The sequence below is a fragment of the Mirounga angustirostris genome, unplaced genomic scaffold, assembly GCF_029215605.1.
Source record: "Mirounga angustirostris isolate CCGP_5_RB_7025 unplaced genomic scaffold, mMirAng1.0.hap1 SCAF_13, whole genome shotgun sequence".
Lineage (NCBI taxonomy): Eukaryota > Metazoa > Chordata > Mammalia > Carnivora > Phocidae > Mirounga > Mirounga angustirostris.
The window spans coordinates 107,833,972-107,860,661 of record NW_026991721.1 but is presented as its reverse complement, the minus strand read 5'-3'; the positions used below and the strand labels follow the sequence as shown (position 1 = coordinate 107,860,661).

Genomic DNA, 26,690 nt, shown 5'->3' with positions numbered 1-26,690 from the left:
AAATTTGACAGAGGGTTACAAAAGCTCCAGCTAGTTCCTCCTCACAGGGTCGGATGCAGAGGCCAAGAAACGGCTTTCTTCTACATGAATCTCGTTTTAAGAAAGCAGAAACCTTTCTGGAACCCTCACGCCCTCCGGTAGGCAGGCTTTCCCTCAGACGCACACAACACACTTCCCCGGGCCGGGGGAGGCTGAGCCTGTCCTGAAACCCATGTCCCCCCACCAGGGTTCTGTGAGGAAGAAAAAGAGGTCCAGGGCAGCAAGAGGAGTGGCCATCAATGCTAGTGAGTTCACAACAAGTGTGTTTGTGTTTTTACCAAGGTCTTTAAAAGGCTGCTTGAAATATATATCCAGCCAAAGTCTCCTGAGTGCACGCTCCTTCAACATGGACAGGGCCCCATAACCACTGTGGGAATGAAAAAATGGATATAACATGGTTCTTACTCTGAAAAGGGTGTGTATAAGCTGTCTGGGGTGAAGGGGGGTTGGCAGGAAAATCTTTCCTTCTGCAGTTGGCATGCAGTGGCACTTAAGAAATATCGGTCATATTAGAATTTGGTGAAGGAAAGTTCTCTTTTTCAGCCCCCAGATGTCCCTATGTCCTTAGAACTACCTGTTAACATCTCTTTGGGAGTTTTCCTGTCAAGCATCCAACACACAGAGATAAATGCCAGAGACTCAGATAGGAAGATGTGACCTCTACTTGCAGATTTACATGGATTTAATAAGCAATAAAATGTGGAAGTCTTGATATTTTCTCTCGCCTGTGGGGTTCTCTGTGGGTCCTGACGTGTGTCTCATAAACACTGACTCAGGAGACACTGCCTACATCTTTATCGTCGTACATAGACCAGGATGCTAATTTCTGTGAGGAAGAGCGGACGCCTTCTATGGCGATACCGATGAGAGCCTCCCAGAAGGAAGCGCACCATATTCATTATAAGTGTTATTGATAGGATCCTTGGTGTTTGCCAAACAGGCCCTTTTGTAAAAGTGTGTCACTGACATTTAAACCTCTAGAAAAACTTGAAAACTAGTACAGTGACGACTCCTGTTCTCCCTGGTGAATAACTGTTGTACAGAAGGATTTTTTAATTAAAAAATAATCAAGAGTACCTTATGATGATATATGATAAGTGTGGTTGGGGGTGGAAAATAACATTTCTTGGGTCAGATTTTGTGACAGAAAACTTAACATGTGCTTTTTTATTGACTTTGCCTGAAACACTCACTCTCTTCCTGTCCTCCATTTTCCAGACCAGAAGCTTCTGGAAAATAAAGACTGGGTCTCATTCACTGTTGTTTCAGAACCCAGTGGGAGATAATAAAAGGCTTTCAATATATATTGAACAAAGGAATGAAATTTAGAATATTCTCAACACAAGAAAAATCTAAGGAGGCAGTACAGGCGAGGTTAAGCAATTAGTCCATTTGTTGACTGAGTTGGTTCATTTGTAGTTTTCTTTTCTTTCCTCCTCTTCTCTTCTCTTTTCAAGTAGGTTCCACACCTAGCATGGAGCTCAATGCGGGGCTTGAACTCATGACCCTGGATCAAGACTGGAACTCAGACCAAGAGTTGGACGCTTAACCGACTAAGCCACCCAAGTGCTCCTTATGTGCAGGTTTGAAGACAGGATTCACAAACCCTGCAGGCAAACCCCCAACACGTGCTCCTTCTGGGCTGTGGGGGGGTCCTGCCCAGCTCCCATGACACCCCGTTCTCTGTGAATGGCAATCCAGGGGGTGCCCAGGTGGCTCCCATTCCTCAGGGATGACATACAGACAGCAATGTCTGTACCAGATCACACGTCCCTCCCACCCCCCACCCCCCCGGCCCTCACACATCTGTCTGCTCTGCCTCCCTTTTCTGCCCCATGAATGAATTTGTCCTTGGGTCTCCAATGGGTAGCACCAGATGAGGCCCAGAAATACATAAGAAATAAACGATTCAGTGGTAATGAAGAAAAACTCTTCCTTGTCATCAACCAAATTTTACCACATTATGACTTGTACCCATTTAACCATAAACCATGAACATTTATTTAGCATTTATTATTTTGTACAAAGTACAATGATAGATGCTATGGGGCATAAATACAAAAAAACAAAACAAAACATAAATCCTAACAAAGCAAGGTACAGAGATGGAAAATCAAACACATTTAATCCTGAACGCCAGTTCCAAACACGTATGCGACTTTCCTCAGAGCAGCGCGCTGGGACCGTTTCTAAGGCTGCACAGGTGGTCTGGGGAAAGAGCTCCAGGTGTAATTATTATCAGTCCTGAGCACGGAGCAGGGATAGACGGCGATACCCCCATGTTCTATCTGCCACCCCTACTGTGAAAGGGCTAAGATGCACGAGTTTTTTAAAAAAAATGCATTTGAATGGAGTGTTTGGTATCACTTGCTAACTCTGTGTCTTTGCAAAAAATCAGGTAATGTAGGAGGCATTTTCTTCACCTGCAAAATAGTGATAACACTGACTTTCCTGTGGGACCGTGAGAAGGGCCCCCACCTCAGAAAAAGTAGAAATACTTTACAAAATCTAAAGCAGACATAGAGGAATGTCACTTGATTAGGCAGACATGCAGAAAAATAACAGAGAGGAGTAAATGAAAAATGAATTCTCGCAGCAAACATTTTAGGAGTTCAGAGAATGTGGGGCAGCAGTTTCTTAGCCCGATTTATTGCTTCAGAGAGAAGTAACATATGTAATAAAATGTAGAGATGTAGACATACATTAATATATTTGGCTTTCCTTGACTATTTCTAGAAATGTTAGGCCCCAGAGCTATTTCATTAAGTTTTTTCTAATAAGTTTGACATGACTGTGACTGTCGACATAAAACACTGAAGATATAAACTGCGTTACGTGTGACCTGATTTTATCCATTCAATGTGCCAAAGACATTATGGATAATTTATTGATGGCTCCTAAGTGAAAATAAAAAATGGAAAAAATGTTCCAATCTAACAAAAATGAGATAATATGAATGCAAAAGCAGGTAAGTATTAATAACCGAAAAAATTATTCTATTCTATCACAGCTGTAATTTGATAGGTACCTTGTACGCATCAGGCAACACAATGAATTGTTTCTCAAGTGTGCTGAAAAGGCAGTGGAAAACATATTTTTCTATTTAAATCTAAGGAAATGACTATATTTTAAGAGTACGGGGCAGGATATGGTCATATTTTGTATTCCATTTCTCCTGGGCCTTTACATAAGTGCCAAGTTTCCTATCTATCCTAATATTACATTATTCCCTGCATGAACCTGTCCCACTAATGGAACAGTTTCAAATAGGACCGTGAACGCCAATATAAAGATACTGAATTCATAATGTTTTAACTTCAGTTCTGAGGATTTATGTATCATCTAGAATTAGTGAAAGGATTGAAGTATTGGATTAAGGGATCCATCTAGAATTAGTGAAAGGATTGAAATATTGGATTAAGGGATCCATTCCTTAATATTGGATTAAGGATTGAAATATTGGATTAAGTAGGGTAAAACTACTTAAAGTGCCTGTTGGCTACATCATGAGGAGTAGGGGCCAGGCTGAAAATCAAAATATACCTTCCTTCACCAAAAATTTCTTGCTATAATAAACAATTTTAGTAAACTAACAGTGCACTTAGGGTCATAGTTAATCTACGTTTGGTGCAAATTTCTTATCTTACTGTGGACTGATAAAGGATTTCTGGGACTGACAGCAGGTCCATGGATTACATGTGAGTGGCAGTGGTCTAGGAAAAACTAGAAATGGATTGATTCTCCTCAGTCCGACCTACTGAATCATGAGACTTACTAATGCTAGAGAAGTATTCTACAGACTCCTTGCACAGCATTGCTTTGAGAGGGGAAAGGGCACTGGGATCGTCTTGAGTGCATGCTATGGTCGATTTCATTATTGTTCATATTGTTCCACTTACTTCATTATTTGCCATATGACTTTCTAGGAGTCCCTCTAGAGTCAATCCCTTCAATTTTCCTGTCCTATTGATGCTGGGTTTGGGAATGAGATTCAATGGAGACAACAGAGTGCAGGAAGAAGAGCTGATGTACCAATTCTGAGCGTAGACCTGAGGACTCATCCTATGTTTCTATTCAACCCTCCTGTGCTTCTACAATGGCCACAGAAGCACATGTTCTGGGTAGCCAGTTAGAACAAAGAGGAGAGACACATGGAGCAGATGCAGATCCAACCAAATGCAGCAGGCTACACCACACAAGCCTGGTTTAAGTCTATCAACCTCCATCTGGCCCCAGACACATGAGCGAGAGTAAGTAACTCTTGCTTTAAGACACTTAGTTTGGGGATGGTTGTTACACAGCTTATTCTTCAAATAATTAACTAATACAGGTATGCAGGGAATCTTACAAGAGTCAAGGTGAGGCGGGCTGCTGAGAGGGATAATGTCTGCGCAGCTATACTCACACCCTGGCTCCAGGCATGGTGGACGAGGTATCCGTAACCAGGTCTATGAGCAGTGCAAGGACAAAGTGCGGAGAGTCCCAGCTAGGGATCTGATACATGGGCAAGACCATCCTTCCTTATTTTCTTCCCCAGTTAGTGTAGTGAAAAACAAAAACAGAATGTAATACACAAACACCAGAAATTTGTTAGTGAAAGAGGAATGTTTCAAACTGGGATAGAACAGATTTAACCATTTACGAAAGAGGAGGAATTTCATGCCGAACAGAGAGTGCATGCTGGCTGGCATGAATAACACTGCACTCTTCAGTTTGTCTTCTTCAAATAGTCAGGCCACAGTCAAAGTAGAGTTCTCACTCCACAGTGTGGACCCAACTGATTTGCTACTCTTCTCTGTGTCTTCCTGTCGAGTTCTGACTTCATGGATCCCATCAGGATAGTGTTTGAGACTGGATATTTGGACTCAACATCTCAGAGAGACAGCTGTAATTTAATTGATGCACTAGAATAATGTTTTCATGATTACTGTTTAGAGTGTGACATTACACTAACACATACTTTCTACAGCACAAAGAACGACTCTTACCCCTCCTACTTCCTAGGTCGACTTCAAAATAAGTCTCTCCAGTTCCAGTTCCAACCACACAATGAGAAAGGAGAAAAATCTGACCTTAAAATTTACAACAATAAAAGTGAAACAGTATTTTATCCTGGTCTCTGTTTTTACAGGGCCAAAAGGCAAAATGCAGTGTGTACAGCTGAACCTTAACAAACAGTTAAATTTAGGCATGTACACACACACACACACACTAAGTACACAGGACTGTTGTTTTGTTAAAGTTCCCTGGATGCTATTTGGGTAATAACTACATAAAAATGCAAAAACGTTTTTTTTATTTTTTTATTTTTTCAAAGGTCCATTGCTTTGTACCTCCAGTTGGTCAGAAGTGAAAACTATGGAACAATTGTAGCCTGCAGTAACAACACACACACATAAACCTTTGATTTAACAACAGAGCCAAGCTCCAGGGCAGCTCACTTAATAACGTGACTGCAGCCATTTTGGGGGGCTCCCCAGGGTGAAATGTTCCACTTTGTATAGCTTTGTATACAATCAAAAATCTGCCGCAAGTATGACCTTGAATATCTTCTGGAATAAGGTATAATCAAATAACTAGGATCTCTAGGAAATAACAGCTGCAAGATGAGCAACAAAAATATGTCTTCTGAGCAGTGTTTTATTTACATCTTTCTGAAATGCAAACTTCTTTGCTCCAATGCATTTCAGATAGAATGTCTGCCATTCTTTTTTTTTTCTTTTTCAGGAAGCTCTTGGTCTCAAAAGATTCAAGCTTCCTTTTGCAATTAAAGCAGAGTTTCTTTCATCTCACTCAATTCACCGAAGACAGACTCATATAATCATTCTAGAAATGCCCCTACCTACCGAGCGACATTTAAGAAGGGTTGATTTTGAGTACAAGGGAAAAAAAGATGGTACTGACTCTTCTTTTATCAATAGTTCTTGCTTTTTCATGAAAAAAGGATGCTTTTGATCCATTCTTAGTAATTTAGGATTTCTTAGAAATTCTTTGCAATTTCTCCTTACGTCTAGTCTTAATATCATGTAAAGACAATCCACTGTTCAGAAATGTCACCTATGTTTTCCATGAGACAAATTATGTAGCCACAGAATAAAGGTTAAGTAAATGTGGCCTGGAGATTTGCTACACAGATGCTCACCATTTCTCTTCCAACAAGAAGCTAGTAGGATAGCCACTGGGAATTCTCAAGTGGAATTTCACAGGTTAGCAAAAATGCCTATTACAACTTTCACATTTGCTGCAGACATTCTCTTATAGACTATTTCCCTGTTACATCTAAAAGTCAAATTCACAGTGAAATTCCCACAACCTGTATCTCTAACATCAGCCAGATTTTAATATGCAAACATCGCTAACCTAAGGAAAAAAGGTGCACAAAGCTGGGACCCTTTGGCTGGTGTTAATATGATCTCAAAGGTGTCTTCAACATCTTTGCTTTTGACCAACTCTTAAAAACTTAAACATATGACATATTAACTAAGGCTATGAGGGAAAACATATCACATATGAGTGAAGAGGGGCTTTCCTTTCGGACCCTAGTGAACAAAAAGGTCTCACAAGACACAGAATTTGGCATTTAGTGTCAAGAAGTAGCTTTCACCTTGGGCTATAAGTTTGGATGATAAACGTAGGTGAATCAAAAGGATTAAAATCTCCAAGTATATGCCTAAGAATACATTTCCACATGGCGATATCATACGAAGAAAAATGGAACACAAGGACTTTTCATGCTGCTATTCTATTCATATTTCACATGTTGAACAAATTGGCCACAGAATACAATTTTTTTTCAAAGAACGACAATAAGTCGACTGAACTGCATACAAATAACTGATACTAAAGTCAGTGTCTAACGTTTTGCTAATATTGTCAAAAAATGAGAGATACACAGAAGGCTCCTGTCAAAAAACGTGCATACAAATTACCAATTTGCACATATAAGTGTCAAATCTGTACCATTGCTACTGAAGAGCTGATCTCAAGAAGTTGTGGGCAGAATGTAGAACACATCCTTTACTGAGGATCGTAACGTGATTGATGCTTTAAAATAAGCCCCAAATCAATGCCAGGTGGATTTCTCAGGAGCCAACAGGATGTCGACATTGAGAGCCTTCTTTAAGACATACAGAAATGGATGCACAGCACTAAAAGTTTCAAAGTAGGGAACTGAACCTTGGAATATCCAAAGTCCATGCCTTAAGACTTACGTCAAGCCGTCTTCCAGATACATTTTATTACATGTTGTAATTACCAAATACATAAAACTGTGAGATTTACTGACAGGGCACTTCGGAATCTGAATGAGCCAATTCAGAGCAACAGTTAAGAACACTGTTATAGAACGTGTAGAATTAATAAAAGCTACACTCACGTTGAACCCTGGGCCAGGTGCCAAGATTTTGACTGGATGGTGTGAAGTAGAAGTCCATTATCTTTTTGTAAAATCGACATGAATTATTTGAGACTCCAGAAGAAATCATTTGAGAAAAAATACCCATAACACAATAATAAATATGGTACTCCCCTTCCTCCAAATTCATTTAGGGTCTCTCTTCAGGTGCTGACACTGAGACCCAGAGGAGGGTGCAGGAGTCCTTATTTGGGAGCTCATTCCAGGGAGCACCGGTGAGAACGTGGCTAAACTGAGATAAAGCAAGAAGATCTAGCACATTATTGCCATGAGAACCTACAGTTCAACCCCTCTGAGGAACCACAGAGAACATCCTTGAGAAGCACCCCACAGAAAGATGGAGAAGCGGGGTGCTCATCCCCTGACTCTCATCTTTCGCTGCTTATGAGTTGTTTCTGTACTTCCAGGCTGAGGAGCACTGAGCAAGCTCCCCAGGTGCGGAGAAACCAAGACAGACCGGCGCTGAAAATGGGAAGACGACAGCACGTACAGGAACACAAATGCGGGCTCAGGGAGAAGCAGTGGGGTCAGCAATGGTGTCTGCTCCCCAAGCACAAGCATCCCAGAATCCCAGCTGCGTTTATGCAGCAGAGCTGTTAAGGACTGGAGCCCAGCCACTGGGAAGCAGAGGGGAAGTCTTTCTGAATCTTTCTTCTTTGCCCCTTTTCTCTTGGAGCGAACCTTTCACTGCCCATCAGGTCCTACGTGGACTCTCCACAGAGGCCCTCGATGTCCTGTGCATTCCTGCCCCATATGCCATACCCTGGTGGGGGGGTGAGGGTGTACTCCTGTGGGCCCTCCCACCACCGAGCTGGCTCCCCACTCCGTGCCTGAGGCTGTCCCACTCTGCTCTCGACGTGCACCCCATGAACACGACTGCGTTAGGAAAGGCCTCGGCCATAAATGCCCCATTCCACGTGAGCTTCTGGGCAGTGCTGCTCAGGGCCAGGCTTCCTTTGGACTCCCGCCCTCCTAGTGTGACCCTAACCTATTCCATCCTGAAAGGAAACTGCCCTCGGCCATAGAGTCAGGGCATCAGAGACTGAGTTGTCTCCTAATAGGATCAAAAGTGACCGCTGAATCGCAGACCTGCACCTCTGAAACATATACTACAGTATATGTTAAAAAATGAAGAAGGAGAAGGAGAAGGAGAAGGAGAAGGAGAAGAAGAAGAAGAAGAAGAAGAGAAGAAGAAGAAAAGAAGAAGATAGCAGGAGGGGAAGAATGAAGGGGGGGGAATCGGAGGGGGAGACGAACCATGAGAGACGATGGACTCTGAAAAACAAACAGGGTTCTAGAGGGGACAGGCGTGGGAGGATGGGTTAGCCTGGTGATGGGTATTGAGGAGGGCACATTCTGCATGGAGCACTGGGTATTATGCACAAACAATGAATCATGGAATACTACATCAAAAACTAATGATGTAATGTATGGTGATTAACATAATAAAAAAAATAAATGTAAGCCCCCCCCCCCCCAAAAAGTGATGTTCTAACACCTCTAGATCCATTAGTGAGGGTGGGAAAAGAACAGAAATTCTATTTGTATTTACTGTAACTGATCCATTTAAAAATAGTTTATTTTTTTAAGATTTATTTATTTATTTTGGAGGGGAGGGGCAGAGGGCAAGAGAGAGAATCTCGAGCAGACTCCCTGCTGAGCTTGGTCTCAGGACCCTGAGATCGTGACCTGAGGCAAAATCAAGAGTCGACGTTTAACCAACGGAACCATCCAGATACCCCATTAAAAAATAGTTTATAAACATTGAGAGTGTGAGCAAACTTTTTTTTTTTAAAGTAATGAGGTGCACCATCAACAAGGTTTAAAGGTCCTGCTAGGAGGGATATCAGATCTGTTGTCCAGTAGCCACAGGACAATGACCTCTGTCAACATGCCAGGTCTTCAAGGGAACTTTTAAATGGCTGCTCTCGATTGTGCCAAGAAGTCCCCCAGGTTTGCAACCTTGGGCCCGACGGTTAGGCTGGCCGTCCAAATGACTCTGGGTATCCACTTTGAGGGTTTGATTTCCTCAGTTCCGTAATGTGTTTTTTGTTTTTTCTTTTAAAAGGCCTTTGAGGAAGGTGACCTATGGAGTGAGGCCCTCTCACTGTCCCATCTAATACGTAACTATCCACAAGAGGGATTCTAAATCATAATTTACGGGAAAGATACTTATATTCATGGCATCCACCTCAACCGTTTGGTTGCATTCAAGTATTACTAACTTGATTTACTCTGTAATACTTTTTCACTCTTAATTAGGGTGAATGGATTGTCTTTACACTATGTTCTGTCTGCTTCATAATCCTATAAGCACCTTAGGAGCACAGGCCTCGTTGTTTTCTTTCTTTAACCTACAAGAACACCTCGCAGACTGTGATGGTTAAAAATGACACTGAATAAACTGTTGACATAATGTCCTATGAACGCATTTGCTTGGTCAACCCTTGAAGCCTACTTCCTGGTTTTGAAACAGATTTGGCAATCAGGTCTTGCTACTATTTTGGGCAGCTCAGAGCGCAAGGCTGAAGTGAGCAAGACACAACAGCATCCAATTCAAGTCAAGAAGCAGTTAAAATTAATCGACATATTTCCTTCAGGATTTATAAATTCCATCCTCTCTTCTTACTTCTCCAGGTTGCTAATTACTGTTTCTACTCATACGGGGAAACAATAATGGACTTTGGTAGAGTGTTGTTCTATTTACAAGACAAATTCAAATTATCCATTAAGTCCACATGGAAATCCTATGGAAAACAGATTATTGTCATCATCCCCATTTTACAAAAGAGGATAATGAAGCTCAGAGAATTTAATGCTTTGTCCAAGGGCATTCAGATAATAAGTGACAAATTCAGGGAACTTAAACCCTATTTTTATGACTTCAAAGCAACAACAGGCTTTCTATCTCACTAGTCTGTGTATCTTAGCCAGTTCGTGTGTGTGCATGTGCATGCGAGAGAGAGAGAGAGAGAGAGACTGTTCTTCCAGAATTGTAGTTATAAACACTGTTGTTTCATGTAAGGATAGAATAACATATTTTGATTAAATTTTTGATACTAGTTTCTGAAGATGCCTGTGTTTGGTTGACCTTCTTTTTAGTCACAGAGGCAGAATGAGTCAATAGTTTCAAGGAACAGAACACACAGCTTTCTTTTTAAGAAGTGATTCACTGAGAGCCTATTTTATTAAAAGTATAGCATGATTTACTCCCCCTCCAATCAAGGTTTCTTGTATCTAGGATCGTCCTAGTTATTTTAGATTAAAAATTCCATACCATAAAGAATGGTCTCACCTAGGACTATGAAAGAGAAGGTCGAGTGACCTGAGGTCAACTGCTGGAAGGCGTCCCTCACATCCATCCCAACCACACAAATCGCATCTCCTGCATGAAGTGGTCATTGGTTTTCTTTGTGGTTGTTGCTGTTTGTTATTAGGTTGGTCTGCTGCAAATTCAAGAGCTGATGATCCGGTTTGCTCTAAACTTCTATAAAGAAATAGTCTGGGAGCCCAACTTTAATATCAGAAACGATGACTACAGCAGGACTCCACATTTCTATTTTAATTGAATGCCAGTTTATTTCATGTTGCACAAGCAGTAATTTATGAGTTATCCTTAGAACATTTGGTCCCGTGTCTCAGCCACAGGCATGAAGGGTTCAGCACAACTCTCCATTCTCGATGAAAAACACTGCATTAAGAACATAAAATAAAACCAAGACTTTGCTCAAAATTAATAGTGCCTTAAGTTGTTTGGAAGATAAATAAGGAAATGCAGAAAAATAAAAGACTCAAAAACAGTTTTGTTAGGGTTGCCTGAGACCTTTCTGTTTCATTTCATTTACAGCTTGCAGAGAAAAAAAACAATCAATGATCTATCTTCTTTCTCTTCAACATCAGAAATTGGGTCTCTGATTTTGAAAGCCAGGGAACGCAGTTACTCGGATTAGTTCTTGTGCTCTGGAGGTCTCCAGGAAGAGACACTTATGGTCTGTACATAAGCAGCACTGAAATATTTCACCAATACATGAGTAAACAAGAGCATTATCAGTCATTGAGCACATTTTACGAGCTGAGTGAAAGAGAATATTCGTAAGTGGAATGGGAATGATAATGGAGCACAACGGGCATGGGAGTCTCAGAACAGAGACACCAACACCTCCAAACCTTTCTAATAATAGGAAGGAAAATGCTCTGCACTGGATGCCATTAAGATGGTCTAAGAAAGAATCCTTGTATCTGGGCTGCTAAATTTAATTTTTCTGAGAAAAACAGAATGTGAGTTGATTTCTCTTTTATTTGCTTTTTTTAAAAATAAAGCTTTTGTTTATCAGGCTTTGTTTCTCATTTTCATGGTTGGAATACAATGAAATCCTATTGACAGATGGGCTTTAGCCATGCTAATTACCACGGCGATCAATTAACTCAGCTGCTGTTTAGAAGAGAGGAAGTTACATAAACAACAATCTGGAAATTCTCTCTTTTATAAAGGCCATTGTAGAAACATCACCTATCATGCATATAATTAATGAAATATCCGGTAGACCATGTTATCATGGTACAGGGGGCTTTTGCATTTGAGACCTTTTCACTCTATCTTTGTCCTGTCAGGAAACGAGCGGACATCCACGCTGCAAAGACGGGTGGACCCGAAGTGTCAGCTTAAATAAAGTGACCTGCCACATCACTCACTTTGGAGTGGCCAGTGGCTGGAGGCCTCACATCCTTCCTGTCTGAGAGGACCGCACGCTATTACTCACGTGTCAGGGGCGAATGCGTGTGGAGAATGTCAAAACGGGTTAATTTCAGGAAGTTGTGCATCATCTCACAGATATGTGTGTTGTCCCATCAACACTTTTAAAGTACGATATCCACTGATTATACACATTTATGCTAAAAGCAACCACAAGGACTTGTGGATATTCCTGCGGTAGCCTCTGCCCATTTTCTAATGAAACCTCTGCCCAGGCTAGAGAGTAACATAAGCTAAGACAGACGGGCAACGGAATGCCAACGTCTTGAAGGAATCCTTCACTCGCCATAAAGCAGGTGAAGGTGAGCTGAGGAAGAGGCCATGCAGAGTTCAGTCCGGGCACCGCACGGGGTATTCCTCGCGGAGCCAAGACCGTCCCTTCACCAGGAAGGCTCTGACCGGAAGGAAACATGGGCGGAAACTCTTGTGTGTGTGTCTGTGTGAAAGCTGGGGACGGGAGGCTGCTGCCTCCGTTTGGTTACAGCAGCTACAAGGACAACAGTGAACAGTGAGCCGTACGTTTGTGTGAGGAGAAAGGAGTCAATGAGTGCTGTGATCAAGGGCTGCTCCTGCAAACCCAGGCAGGTAAGAGGGCACGATGGCCAAATCCCTCCTCTGGGCCCAACGCAGCAGCGCTGGGTGCAGTGAGCCTTCTGCAGGGTCCTGACCACGCCCTGCGCGACCCCAACGGGGAGCATTCATCTCTTCTGAGCAAGCACAACGTTCGACTTACACACCTACCATGACTCTTACTAACTTCTAGTACATAAAGTAATTCAAAGTACTTGAGTCTTATCTCTCCTTGTAGGTATTTTGTTCTTTGAAAGAGGAAAATGACTCCGAGTCGTCCTTCTGTCCTGGAAGCTACTAGTCCAATGACTTGCTTATAGGATGTGGCCATTAAATCTTTACTATGAGAAATTATTAACATGTTTCTGAGCTCATCTCCAGATGGCGCAAAAACTTAACAAAGTATGTAAATAAAAACAAGTCTATAATTTTCCAAATACATATTCTTCTGGACAATTAATAGGGCCAATTCAAGACATTTCCAAAGAACAGATTTCTTCCACTGATTTCCCACCAGGAATCACTATACAGGAAGAACAAGGAGGAACAGCAGAGAAATCACAAGTAAATTAGAACTAAATAAAAAACAAATACTAACAGTGGTTTCAGACCTTAGCAGCATCCTCCTAGCAGCATTAAGAAAGGACTCATGAAGATCTAGGACGTTAGTGACACTTTGATGGGGATTCCTGTCCAATCCATAGGGCTGTGGCTATTTTCCCAGTCATTCCAACACATTTGCTTGTACATCATGATTGACGCCCTTTGTTAGGAATTTTGTAGGGCTCAAGTTTGAATAAGATATCTCACATCAAAAAAAGAAAAGAAAAAACTAATGTAGGAAACATCCCACACAGTAATTTTATTTTTTTATTTTTTTAAGATTTTATTTATTAGAGACAGAGAGAGAGAAGTAGACTCCCCACTGAGCGGAGAGCCCGACGTGGGGCTCAATCCCAGGATGCCGAGATCATGACCTGAGCCGAAGGCAGACGCTTAACCCACTGAGCCACCCAGGTGCCCCGCACACAGTAGTTTTAATGAAATAAAAATATAATTTTAAAAATAAAAATATGATCTTTAGTAATGCTGCTAGCTTGCAAAACCCTTTGCATTGTCTTCTAGTTTGATACTTTAGTCAAACATATATCGTTCTTGGAAGATAAGGAATATGCTCAGAAATATATGTCAACCACCTGGAAAAGAAAGACACCTAGAAAATGCTCAAAAAGGAATATTTTGCTGATTGAATATTAACACCACATGAGAGGGAACCAGCTAATTTTCTCATTTTCAGGATAACACATAATTACCTAAATGTAATGAGGAATTAATGATGATATTAGTGTTAATATTCTGACAAAGAAAATTTATGTTGAAGTATTAAAGTGTATTTGAACTTATGCACAGGTCATGCTGGTATATCTAAACTACAGTGACAGTGTCTTTGAAATGTGCTGATTACAAGTTTACTACAAAAGAGTAAACATTAAAAAATGGTTTGAATGGTTTTCCTCAATGACAGCTGAATTCAAAACATCTTAAGTCCCCATTATCATTATCATTCCTATTAGTATTTTTTTTTTTTAAAGACCTTATTTATTTTTAGAGAGCGAGCGAGAGAGAAACAGCATGAGAGGGGCGAGGGTCAGAGGGAGAAGCAGGCTCCCCGCTCAGCGGGGAGCCCGATGTGGGACTCGATCCCAGGACCCCGGGATCATGACCCGAGCCGAAGGCAGACGCCCAACCATCTGAGCCACCCAGGCGCCCCCATTAGTATTTTTTACATGGTTATTCTCCATAGAGCAAAAATTTAAAAAATGGAAACATTCTTTTACTAAGGCACATTGGAAGTTAAGAAACAAGTAAGTATCAACCCATGAAATCATATATTTTTAAAGATTATATTTATTTATTTATTTGAGAGAGAGAGAGAGCAAGTGGAGGGGAGGGAGAGAGGGAGATGGACAAGCAGACTCCCCGCTGAGCATGGAGCCGGATGCGAGGCTTGATGCTAGGACCCCGAGATCATGACCTGAACCGAAACCAAGAGTCAGACGCTTAACCAACTGAGCCACCCAGATGCCCCCAGAAATTGTTTTTAATTTGTCTTTAATTTATTAAACTTATTTAATCTGTAAGTGTTTCTCTCACAAATTATAAGTAATCTACAAACCTTCCGTAATAAGGTGTGTGTCCTACACATCTGAGTATTTCTCATATGATTAAGACTCTGGAAGAGACTATAAAGCACAAAATCGTAGCAGCAAAGCTTCTTAAAAATAAGTAAACACACACACATGTATATCTAGACTTGGAAAGTAAAGCCAAAGCCAAAAGTTCTATAAAGCCAAAAGCTATCAAGAGATATTATTTTCAACATGCAATATATAACTTAAAATGCATCCCTTTTCATGACAAAATGTTAAAACAATAACCTGTAAAATAAAGTGATAAATACAATGCCCCCTAAAAGTGCTCCCTGCTGGAAAATGACATCATTTTTTAATTGTACATCCAAAGTGATTGAAAACATGTCCAGACTGAGTGTGCACCTGCTTTCTCTCTCCCCACAAATGTATATTTGTGTGTGTGTGTGTCCTCTGTCCATATTCTGTCTCCTTATAATAGAGAAAAACTCAGTAGCTGAGTTGCCAGCAGATTGATATGGAATAAACTGTCAGGTCTCATGAGTTTCTTCAATTATATACTGTTTATACATTTATTTAAGAGGTTTTATCATGGTGTTTAAATCTCAAAGATGGGCAATACTAAACCTCTCCAATGGGAAACCTTCAAACATATGAATGAAAGCTTGAACTTTCATCAGAGTATTGTCAATGTGCCTATTAAATAATTATCCAAAGAAATAAATGTCATTCATTTGCAACCTTGGAGGCACAATTTTTGTATTATTATAAAGCGAATGGCAGAACAGGAAGAAAATTCGTGGTTTAACCTCTACATCAGCTTTGAAAATTCTGCATCTTTCCTAAGTTGCTTTGCGAATTTCAAGTAAATATTGCCCTGTCTTAAGATTACATTTTATTTTTAAAATAGTAGCAGGCACATATTTCAAGGAAGGAATCCAAATGCAGCAAGCTAATATATTTGCTTAATGTGGTTTAATTATTATATATGCTACATACTGACATTGATGCCTCTACTCCTTTTTCACAGAAAAGACATTTATTTGCCCTGCAAAGCGAGGCATGGAACTTTAAGCTGTCAGCTGACTGTACTAAGTGAAACCATCAATTATCTGGATTTTTTTTTTTTTTTTGGCTGCGTTAAGGTTTTATAAAGAGGCAAATTATAAAGGGCATTATTGTGGATTTATTCCAAAAAATAACTTCAGGGCTGTTTCCTTGGCCGGCATGAAATCAGTGTCATCTTTTCTATTTTCTGGGTATTTAGGCTGTACAATGAGAATTGATTTTCTGAGCAATAGCCCCGAGACCTTGCAGGGGTCTCACTTATCGAAGAAAGGTTCGATTATGTTCCCATACTGTACTTACCAAGGAAGAAAAAGCAAGAGAATATACTTCACAGAAACTCCTCAGGAGAAGTTATAATAGCCTCCAGTTACCTGGATTTGCACATCGAGATAATTCAGATAGCCCATTTCTCAAAAGCCTGTGCAACAGGAATTTATGGTGTGGGAACATTTTATACTTAGGAGTATTTATATATACTCCCAGTGATCCCTGAGTTTATTACATAATCAGAGTAAGTTTTTAATTGCAATTTTGAGGTAAGATAATTACCTATATGGTATCTGACTCACCCACAGTGCTGAGTCAAATGAAAGAATCATACAGTATATACGGCCCCAGAAGGCTGTGTTTAGCACTTCAGATTCCAGGCTGCTCTGCAACAGAGATTTGAGGCCTGCATGGTGGCTGGAATAGAGGACACTAAGCTCCCTGATAATCCTGAATCCTATGGGATATTCTACGGAATGATGACACTTAATTGGCCAGACCTTGAGGCTTCTTGCTTTCCACTGTGTGTTCCCAGAAAATGGTAAAATAGTAAAAGGCACATGAATGCAAAATGCCAACAAAAGAATTACAGCAAGCTAATAAAACAGACTGCAAAGCTTAATTATGTTCAGTATCAAACAACGGTAATATGAAAAAAAAAAGATGTGAGCTTCTTTTGAATGTGAACCCTGGATTCTTGCTCTGCCAAAAAAAAGGGGGGGAGGGAAGCTTATTCTACAAAAATAATTTCATCCACTGTTTAAGAAAACAAAACCCTTGCATTATCTCCCTAGCTTACTAAGATTTTAAAACCGAACTGTGCAAAGTTGGTTGGTGGGAAGTGAAAAAGGACGTGGAATCGAAGCCTTGCTGGCTTCTGGCAGAGTCGTCTGGACGCTACGGGTCTCCTCTTACAGTTGCTCTCGAGCTCAGCACCACCACGGCTGATCTCTGACGAACTTATCAGGACACAAAAGAACTACAGAAGAAATTTGTTAACTTAATATTTTGAGTCAAAGGGCCATCCATCTCTACAAATAGTGAAGAATTGCTCTAAATAATTAATAATTTTCTACGTGAAAATTATAATGCTAGATTTTTTCCCCCTACAATTTTATAAAATCCTCCTTTTCCTGAAACGCTGCTGCCTTTCTGGTTAAGGGTGTGAAGTCGGGCCCCGCACTTCCCAGCCCTCAGTCTCCACCACGTTCACCCCCTGTGGCTGACTTCTCGCTGTCTCTCCAAGCCCAGGACTTTCAGGAAGCCTTCCCTGTTGGCACCCTCTCCACGTTCTGCATTTGTTCTCCAGATATTACTCATTTCTCCCATGTTGTATTGACTTCTCTGGTATTTTTTACCCCCCTGCGATTTGTGTGTGTGCATATGCATACGTGTGTGTATGTGTATGTGTGCGTGTATATATGTGTGCATACATGTGTGTGTATGCGTGTGTATGCATGTATGTGCACGTGTGTATGTATGTGTATGCACTGTGTGCATACATGCATGTATGCATGTGTGTACATGCATGCGTGTGCATACATGCATGTATGTGTGTGTATGTATATGTGCATGTGTGTATGCATGTGTATATGTACATCCATGTGTACACATGTATGTGTGCATGTGTATACATGCGTGCGTACACATGTGTGTGCATACGTGTGTGCACATGGGCACATGTCCTCTTTCAGACTGAGGCTCCCCTACGAGCATAGCCTGCACGAAACATTACTCACGTGTGCATCCCCAGAACTCGGCACACGCTTCACACCCACTGGGCGTCAGTCAACATTCCCAGTGTAAGTGAATAGGAGTATGCAAATACAGTGGTAACTGGACCCTGAGTGAGAGACAGTCCTGCATCTGAGACAAACAGGGGACACAGACTAGAACAGTTCTTCGGGCTGACGCAACCTGATGGTGCAGGTGTGACAGAACTTGAAGGTAAAGGGGGCTGGGCAAGGCGGAGCAGGTTGGCTCACACGCGGGAAGGCCGAGCCAGGGCCGAGGAGTCCTCACCAACAGCTGGAGGGTACAGAGAGAGAAGGCGCACTCAGGGTTGTACGCAGCCGCCACCTGCCCGGGCGCCCGCGAGCCCGCCCTCGGGGGTGCGGGGGAGGGCAGCGTGCCCTTCGGCCGAGGGGGGCCGCACGCGCGAGGCATTCGGGGCGCGCTGTGCCCCGCCCCGCGCCACACTGCCCTCCGCGCGGGCTCCCCTCACGCGTGCCCCGAGGCGTTCGCCGGCTGCGAACGGGTCCGCCCTTGCCCGCACGCTCCGCTCCACCCTCCCGCACCCGATGGCTCAACACCGCCCGTCCTTGTGGTCTCAGCGCCCCGCGTCGGCTTGGGTCCTCCTCCTCGTGCTCAAGAACCGCTCTCTGCGCCCTTGCGTCCTCCTCCCACTTTCGCCTCCGGGCAGCGGCGCCCCTCTGAGCCGGACAGACAGCATCTCCCGGTCCTCCCGCCCCCGCGGGGCCTTCCCAGCTCCTTACGTCAAATACGTGAAAACACAAGTACCCGTCGCAAGCGCCCGCCTCGACGGCTTCCCATCTCCCTTCTCCCCCTGCTCTTTTCCTTCGCCCCCTTTCTGTACTTGTGCAGGGAGGGTCCTTGCCTGGGACACGGTTACATATCCCGGGATCCAGGACGGGCTCTGGAGTCGGCCGCCACCCTGCTCTTCCCGGCGTCACACCCGCCCTTCCAAGTCGGGCTCCCTTCCCGGGGACCGGCCCGGCCTTGCCGTGCACTCTGGCTTCCGAGGGCCGAGCTCCGCTGTCCGGACTCGCGCTGACCGTCGGTCCCCGAGAGGCTGGGCCCCGCGGCCCGAGCCCAGCGCGCGCTCCCCGCCGCGCGGCAAACACGCACTCCCGTGGGGGGCGCGCGCGGGGGCGCGGACACGGCTCTCGGGCGGCCGGGCCGAGCAGGAGGGGCTGCAGGGGCGTCCGCCACGACACGCGCGCGGCGGGGCTGGGGGGCTGGGGGGGCCGGGGGGGGCGGGGCGGGGCTGGGGGGGCTGGGGGCGCCGGGCGGGGCTGGGGGGCTGGGGGGGCGGGGCGGGGCTGGGGGGGCTGGGGGGGTCTGGGGGCGCCGGGCGGGGCTGGGGGGGCCCCGGGTTCCACGCAGCGCCACACAAACGAGCCTGGAACGCGCGCCGCCCCGCAGGGTTCCGGGCGGGCGGCTACGACCCCCCGCGCACGCGGCGCCCCCGAGCAGCAGCCGCGCCGCCCGCCAGAGCCGCGCCAGCCGGCCGGGGCCCGCCCCGACGCCCGGGCCCCGTCATGCTGGTCACCGTGTACTGCGTGCGGAGGGACCTGTCCGAGGCCACCTTCTCCCTCCAGGTCAGCCCGGACCTGCGGCTGCACGACTTCCGCGGGCTCTGCGCGCTCGAGTGCGGCGTGCCCGCCGACGAGATCCAGCTCCTGTTCCTGGAGCGGCTGCTGGCCGACGACGGCCGCTCCCTGGGCGCCTACGGCCTGCGAGACGGCGACGTGGCGCTGCTGCTGCAGAAGGACGGCGCGGGGCCTCGGCCGCCCGCACGGGGCGCCGGCCTGCGGCGCCCCGACGGCCCGGCCTCCGGGGGGCAGGGGCCCGCGCGAGGCCGGCGCAGCCCGGCCCCGACGCGCAGCACGCTGCTGGCCACGGCCCCCGCCCCGGCGCTGCCCCAGGGGCGCAAGCAGCCCCCGGCCGAGGCCCCGCTCGGCGGCGGCCTCGAGACCCTCCCGCAGGCCCTCCCGCGGCAGCAGACGGACAGGGCGCTGCGCGCGCGGGAGCGGCTGCGTCTCGTGGCCGCCGACCCCTTCGATCTGGAGGCCCAGGCCAGAATAGAGGAAGAAATCCGGCGGCAGAACATTGAGGAGAACATGAGCATCGCGATGGAAGAGGCTCCGGAGAGCTTCGGGCAGGTGACCATGCTCTACATCAACTGCAAGGTGAACGGACACCCTCTGAAGGCCTTCGTGGACTCCGGGGCCCAGATGACCATTGTGAGCCAAGCTTGTGCCGGGAGATGTAACATCATACGGCTGCTGGACCGCCGCTGGGCTGGCATCGCCAAAGGGGTGGGCACGCAGAGGATTATTGGCCGGGTCCATCTGGCCCAGATGCAGATCGAAGGCGACTTCCTCCAGTGCTCCTTCTCTGTCCTGGAGGAGCAGCCCATGGACATGCTTCTAGGGCTGGACATGCTCAGGAGGCACCAGTGCTGCATCGACCTGAAGAAAAACGTGCTGGTGATCGGCACCACGGGCACGCAGACGCGCTTTCTGCCGGAGGGGGAGTTACCCCCGTGTGCCAAGCTGGTGTGCGGTGCCGGGCAAGAAGGCTCTCCAGACAAGGAAGCAGCGGATACCATTAAGCATTCGGGCAGGGACTCAGGACGGACAAAGCGCTGAAATGGGTTATGAGTACGCCACCACCTTGGGGAAGCCTCAGGTCCGGGGAGATCCTAAGACATGAGCTCACTGGCGATGTAATCATTAAAAACATCAGTGACAACCAAACCCGGCTTGGGGACTGCCTTCTGGGATCCGTCACTTGCTTGATCTTGGCCCCTCCCCCATTTCCCTTACCCAAAGATCACCAAGCCTCATCCCAGGAAGGCTCTGGAGGCTGCAGGTGATTTCCAGGTAACCCATGAAAGGAAACCTTTCGAGGCCCTGTCCCATCAGATTACAGGGTGGGGTGGCTTGTCCAAACCAGACGGTATTTTGCAGATTCCCTAGAAAAAGCCATCACTGCAGACCCTACCAAACATCTACACAAAACGATTTCAAATCAGCACTAACAATAATTTATATTAAGAGAAATATGCTTATCTTCCCACCAGATTTTGTTTTCTTTGGGAGAGTTCTTAGAAATGGTGACTCGGTTACACTCCAGTTGATTAATACTTACAAATATCTGTTTGGGACAGTATAAAGGCCGATTATTTCCTCATATTTCATGTCTTCCCTTCCACTGGACTCCCTTGGAGTCATGCTCGCTGCAATCTGCCCCTGCAGGCCATTTTTGCCACATTTGAGAAAATGGATTTTTCTTCAGGAAGTCTGAAATAATGTCCTCTTTCCCCTGCATTCAAAGAAACCCTGGTCATAAAACAAGGGCCAGCAAGCAGACTTTTTTTTTTTTTTTTTTTTAAATTATGGTGCATCTTGGAAGCCTAGTGGTTGTGACGGTGGGGCCAGTGGGGGGGTAGGAGCAGGCCATGGTCCAGATCCCTAATACTCATTTCAGCTACAGCATCTTTTTTTTTTTTTTTAAACAACAACAAACCTCTGCTCTATATATTAGACTGCTACAGAATATTGTGGGAACAGAGGGTTTCCCTATTAAAGTAACATTTGAAAACCTCTGAATGAGAAGACGTCTGAGCCCTCATTCAGCAATATGATCCATTCGAACAACCCACGCTGCGTTACTCCTGGAAGATCCGGGACCCATTACAATCTGTGGCTAAAACCCCTGACACAATGGGGTCCAGGTGCCTGAGGCCATCAGACTCAGAATGTTTCAGGGCAGTAACCCATCAAGACGGATATGAGAAAGAGGGTGCATTCAAAGTCAAGAAACACACGTTCTGATTCTAGCTCTGTATTACTTGGGCAAATCAGGTCACATTTTACACAACTCTGATTTCTCGTCTGTAAATTACGTTGGAGGGGAGAGCCATTTTCAGGTACCAAGATTATGTTACGATCGAGGGCATCCTTTCAGTTATTCTCTTTTCCCAACAAAATCTAAAGCCACTCAAAGCATTCCCTAAAGGCTACAGGGAAAAAAAAAAAAAAAAAAAGTCCTTCCCTACCATCACCTTTCCCTACCATGCCTTTCTTGGTCTGCTTCTCTTTTTTATTTTATTTTATTTTATTTATTTGAGAGAGAGAGAGAGCACAAGAGGGGGTAGGGTCAGAGGGAGAAGAAGACTCCCTGCTGAGCAGGGAGCCCGATGCGGGACTCGATCCTGGGACTCCGGGATCATGACCCGAGCTGAAGGCAGTCACTTAACCAACTGAGCCACCCAGGTGCCCTCCTGGTCTGCTTCGTGGTGAGACTAACCATCTTATTTCTCTAGCATCACCTCTCACCCTCCAGCCACCATTACTTTACCTCTCATGTTCTTCTTCCTTATAGTAGTGCTCCCATGATCACAAGCCCCAACCTTGTCTACATTCACAGCAAGGCTTATTACACTCACTAAACTGCTAAAAATGAGCAATGGACAGCCTCTTTTCTACTTTTGCTTCTAAGTACTCAGCAAACAGTAACTAACAAAATGAAGGAAGAAATCCAGAGTAAAGCCAGGGATAAGCCATTTAATGTCTGTCACTAGATGAAAACAGACCCGACAGATACAAGGATTCCTTCACAGATAAAAACATGCATGTTCCTCAGCAGTTTCTACCAGACTCTGTTTCCAGGCCCATTTATGGAAAATGCACGTCTGATGTGCATATGCCATATGGGACTACTTGATATAAAAGTTTGATATAGAGCCGATCAGGATAGCTAACCCGTAAAAGCCAATCTAAAAAATCATCAGGTCTTTAAACTGAAAGATGATCTGTACCATCGCAAATCCAAACATACACACCCTCCCTTCTCAGAGGAACATCCCTCCTAAAATAGCTACGGTGGTTCAGGACCAGTCTCAAGAATAATTCCTTTTTTCTGGTTTTGAGCTAAACTCTATTATTCCATAACTTCCAATAAACTTTGTCTTCACTCTTCCTTCTTCCAAGAACATATTTAATTAATGTAATTTCTCTGGCATGAAATAATCCTTTTAATATATGAAATCAATGTCACTTGAGTATTCTCTTTTGTAAGCTCTCACCGGATTATTTAACTATTTCTCATAGCGTAAGTTTGGAGTCATCTAAAAATTTCTGTCATGTTCCTTTGGACATATTCCAGCTTCTAAAAATATTACTTGAGTAAATGGGTTGGTAAATTAAAAATACTTTTATTGAACTGAAAAGTGACAATCTCAAAGAAAAATCAATAAACAGAGTGAATTAATTAAGCGATGTCCTTCCTGATTAATTTTTAACATCACTGTCTTTCAAATCAGAAAGTATTTTAAAAATTAGTTTCATGGATTTAAATCTTGACTCAATCCTGTGTACACTTGAATAGATCCTAATCAATTAAATTTTAAGTGGATTAGTTTTAAGAAAAGGTAACATCTTTTGCACGCCTATCATGTAAATTAGGTGCTATGCAAAGTACCTTGCATTATTACTGCCATTAATCCTCAGAAAAAACCCTCAAAATGGTCACCATTAATCTCATTTAACAGATGAGAAATTCAAGGCTCAGAATGACGAAACATTCAAAGACCCAAAGCTCCGTGTTTTTAAAACTTTTTCTTGACGACAATCTACATTTTAGATTGTGACCCAGTTTCACATCACACACACACACACACACACACCAGTCTGTATCTCTGAAACAAAAAGATCCTTGAAATAACATGAAATGTTTTATCCGTTCCCAGTCTATTACTTTGAAAAATTATATTTTTATTACTTAAGAAAATATATTAGACGTGTCCCACTCATTGTATCCCACCAACATATCCTGACCCACATTTGGAAAAACCTGACTCACCAGATCACTGAGTTGAGGTCTTTCTGATTTCAAATGACAAGTTCTCTCCACTATTCAACCTTCCTTATGTGTCACAGTGGAGTCCTAGCTACCAGTAAAAAGTGTTAGAAAATGTCGCTGATCGGATTCTTGCTACAGTATGTGACTAAACCGTGTACAGAAGTTTTCATAAAATGGGTGAGACTTCAGTGTTCAGGACCCTCCTTTGCTGAAATGAATGCCAATAAACAGCCCCACTGCTCTGTAAGTAAAACAAAAACCAAAACCTATAGAAATTACCTAAATGCTGCAAGTAAAAAGGACCCCAGAGAAGCGGCCAGCAGGGCACACACATCCGTTATTTATTGAACACCTATGAACCGAGCACTGAGCCAAGTTGTTACAAGCGGGGAAATGAGTAGGTTACAGTTCCAGACCGGAAGGTGAGCACAGCCTGGTAGGGCAGGGGAAAGACTTGTAACCAACTCAGGATGAAAAGGGTGCACATGGAATTAGTAATATGTTGGTGCAAACGAAGGAAGGGATTTTAATTTGGGGTTATTGTTAAAGGAAAAAACAAGCCAGTAAAATGCACTTTCAATATGTCTACAATGACCGTCACTGATGCCGGATGACAAAACGTTCTCTCCTCCTAAAGTTCAGGTTTCTAATATAGAACTTATAATATCTACTGTTGGGCATTATCTACTATTGGGAATTTGCTACCTGGAAGATGATGAACAAATCTTCATTTTCTCTCTACCCATTAGTAATCAGGATAAAGCATACCACATGATGACACTGACTTAATGCTGTTAAAGATAATAAGCCCTTAAAAAAATCCATTAATCCCTTGGTTTCTCCTAACGTCCATTTAAATGCCCATCTTACATGAAAGGAAATCACTACTGTTGATAAGCATGCATTTCAAGACTGCGGTAATGCATTCTGCCACAGTTAAACCAGAAGACCCATGTTCGAGATTTGTAGAACATACAGTCTCAACTTCTTTCTTACAATACCAGGTCATAAAGTTTCTCTTGTTCCTAGGGGAAAACCCACTCCCCCCCAGAGAAAAAAGAAATGGAGGTCTCCATATATGAACTCACTTTCATTGTAGGGACTAAATGTAGTTGGTTTTGTTTTGTTTTGTTTTGTTTTTAGTTTATTTGAGAGAGAGAAAGCAAGAGAGAGAGCACTAGTGGGGCGGGGGTGGGGGCAGAGGGAGAAGGAGAAGCAGACTCCCCACTCAGTGGGGAGCCAGATGCAGGACTTGATCCCAGGACCCTGTGATCATGACCTCAGCTGAAGGCAGACACAGCCAACTGAGCCACCCAGGCGCTCTTAAACGGTGCCTTTTTAAGAGAACACTGCATTTATTTCAGAGGGCCATTGCTGACATCCAACATTCCATAAAGAAAAATGTGAGTGAATGGTGGGAGAGTGATCTGGGATTCACACCAGGGGGAGACCGCTGGGGAAGATATTATTCAGTGCTAACATTCATAGCGGTTCTTTGAGGTTAACAAGAGCCTCAGAAACCAAAGAGGAACAAAGGTAAAGTAAGGGTAGAGAAGGAAGAGGGGATTAAAAAAAATCCAAAAAATCTGTGTTACTTTTAAAACTAATTCTCTCTTGGTTTAACTGCTGTTTCATAAGGTGGGTGGGGACTGGGCTGAGATTAAGGATTAGCTCTTAGGGCCACAATACCTCATCCATCCTTGGCAAGTTATCCAAAATGAAAATGTTTTCACATCCCAGCCTGAGTCCACCTGTTAGAATCTCAGAATTTCTAAGAGTCTGTGATCAGAAAAATGGGGTCTGCCATCCTGCTGTGCTTTTTTTCATGGATCCATTTAACAGGCTGTGGAGATGAGCCCGCCTGTGGTGGTTTTGTCTCTTATTACCACACTGAATGTTTTCTGATGGTTTCTTTCTTCTTCTTCTTCTTTTTGAAGAAAGACTTTTATGATGAATCCAGCTTTTCTATTTCTAATCAGTAAGGCTTATTTTATGAAATCATTAGAAAAATCATAAGATAATTTCCTGCTGTGTTGAAGTCCATGCGAGACAACATGAGCTCTACTCCAGGTGCGAGCGAAGTGTCTATTTTCCTACTGTTAATTGATATAGTGATGCTGTATCCCAATAAAATAGACACTGATTACCAACATAAGCATATCCCGGGTAAAATAATCACTTAATGCCATCAAATCCTTACCCTACAACATCAATCACTATTCTACAATCTTCCTCTCCTAGCACTTCACTACAAGGAGCTTGACATGGAGAGGAAAATTAATTTAAGGTTTCATTAATTCACATAGTCCCCCTTCAAACCCATGTCATGTCTAGGGATTTAATTAGTCTATCTGTCAGAAAGTATCAATGTTTCCCATTCATCGATGTCACTAAAAATTCAGTATTTTTTTTTCAAGAGTCCAGTCACTGTCCTCTGTCATGCAGAGAGACAAAGAAAAAATAAGTTGCCGTCACAGCCTTTAAAAGTTAGAGGAGCTAGAAAAAAATGCCAAGTAAATGGTTGCAAAATAATATTGAACTCTGTGCTGAATCATGAAATACAGAATATGAGTTCAGGGGATGATCTCCTGTATCCTGAGATGCTAACAACATCAGGACAGGCTCTCTTGGGCAAAATTTTATTGAGCACCTACTATATGCCCGGCGCTATTCAGGTGCTGGATTTGCAGCAACGATTTTCTGGTGCTCAGCGGTACTCTGATCTGTAGCCGGCCAAACGGGAGAATCTGTCCCCTCCTTAAAGATGGGCCATTCAGGGTTGTTTTGAGGTGACCCAGCTAACCAGGCCAGCTTGCCT

The 26,690-nt window shown here is 43.9% G+C and overlaps 2 protein-coding genes across 5 annotated transcripts in view; one reads left to right on the top strand and one right to left on the bottom strand.

The window, feature by feature from the left end:
• The window catches only part of PDGFD (platelet derived growth factor D), a 222,356-nt gene that overhangs the window by 89,962 nt on the left and 105,704 nt on the right, over positions 1-26,690 (bottom strand). Inside the window, exon 1 of one of the 4 annotated variants that reach the window (XM_064577524.1) lies at positions 10,749-11,126. The exons of 2 other annotated variants lie outside the window; for them this stretch is intronic. In XM_064577524.1, coding sequence (XP_064433594.1) covers positions 10,749-10,815 — 67 coding nt within the window. In that variant the 5' untranslated portion in view covers positions 10,816-11,126. Of the gene's footprint in view, positions 1-10,748; positions 11,127-26,690 lie in introns of those variants that run through there. One more of the 4 variants, XM_064577525.1, reaches the window with a different exon arrangement.
• DDI1 (DNA damage inducible 1 homolog 1) lies at positions 19,499-20,763 on the top strand. Its single transcript, XM_045895157.2, has one exon. It carries the CDS (start codon positions 19,543-19,545, stop codon positions 20,653-20,655), a length of 1,113 nt encoding a protein of 370 aa, XP_045751113.1. The 5' UTR covers positions 19,499-19,542; the 3' UTR covers positions 20,656-20,763.

What these genes read in the sequence shown, in the direction of transcription:
- DDI1 (XM_045895157.2), top strand. Translation starts at nt 19,543, where the DNA reads ATGCTGGTCACCGTGTACTGCGTGCGGAGGGACCTGTCCGAGGCCACC.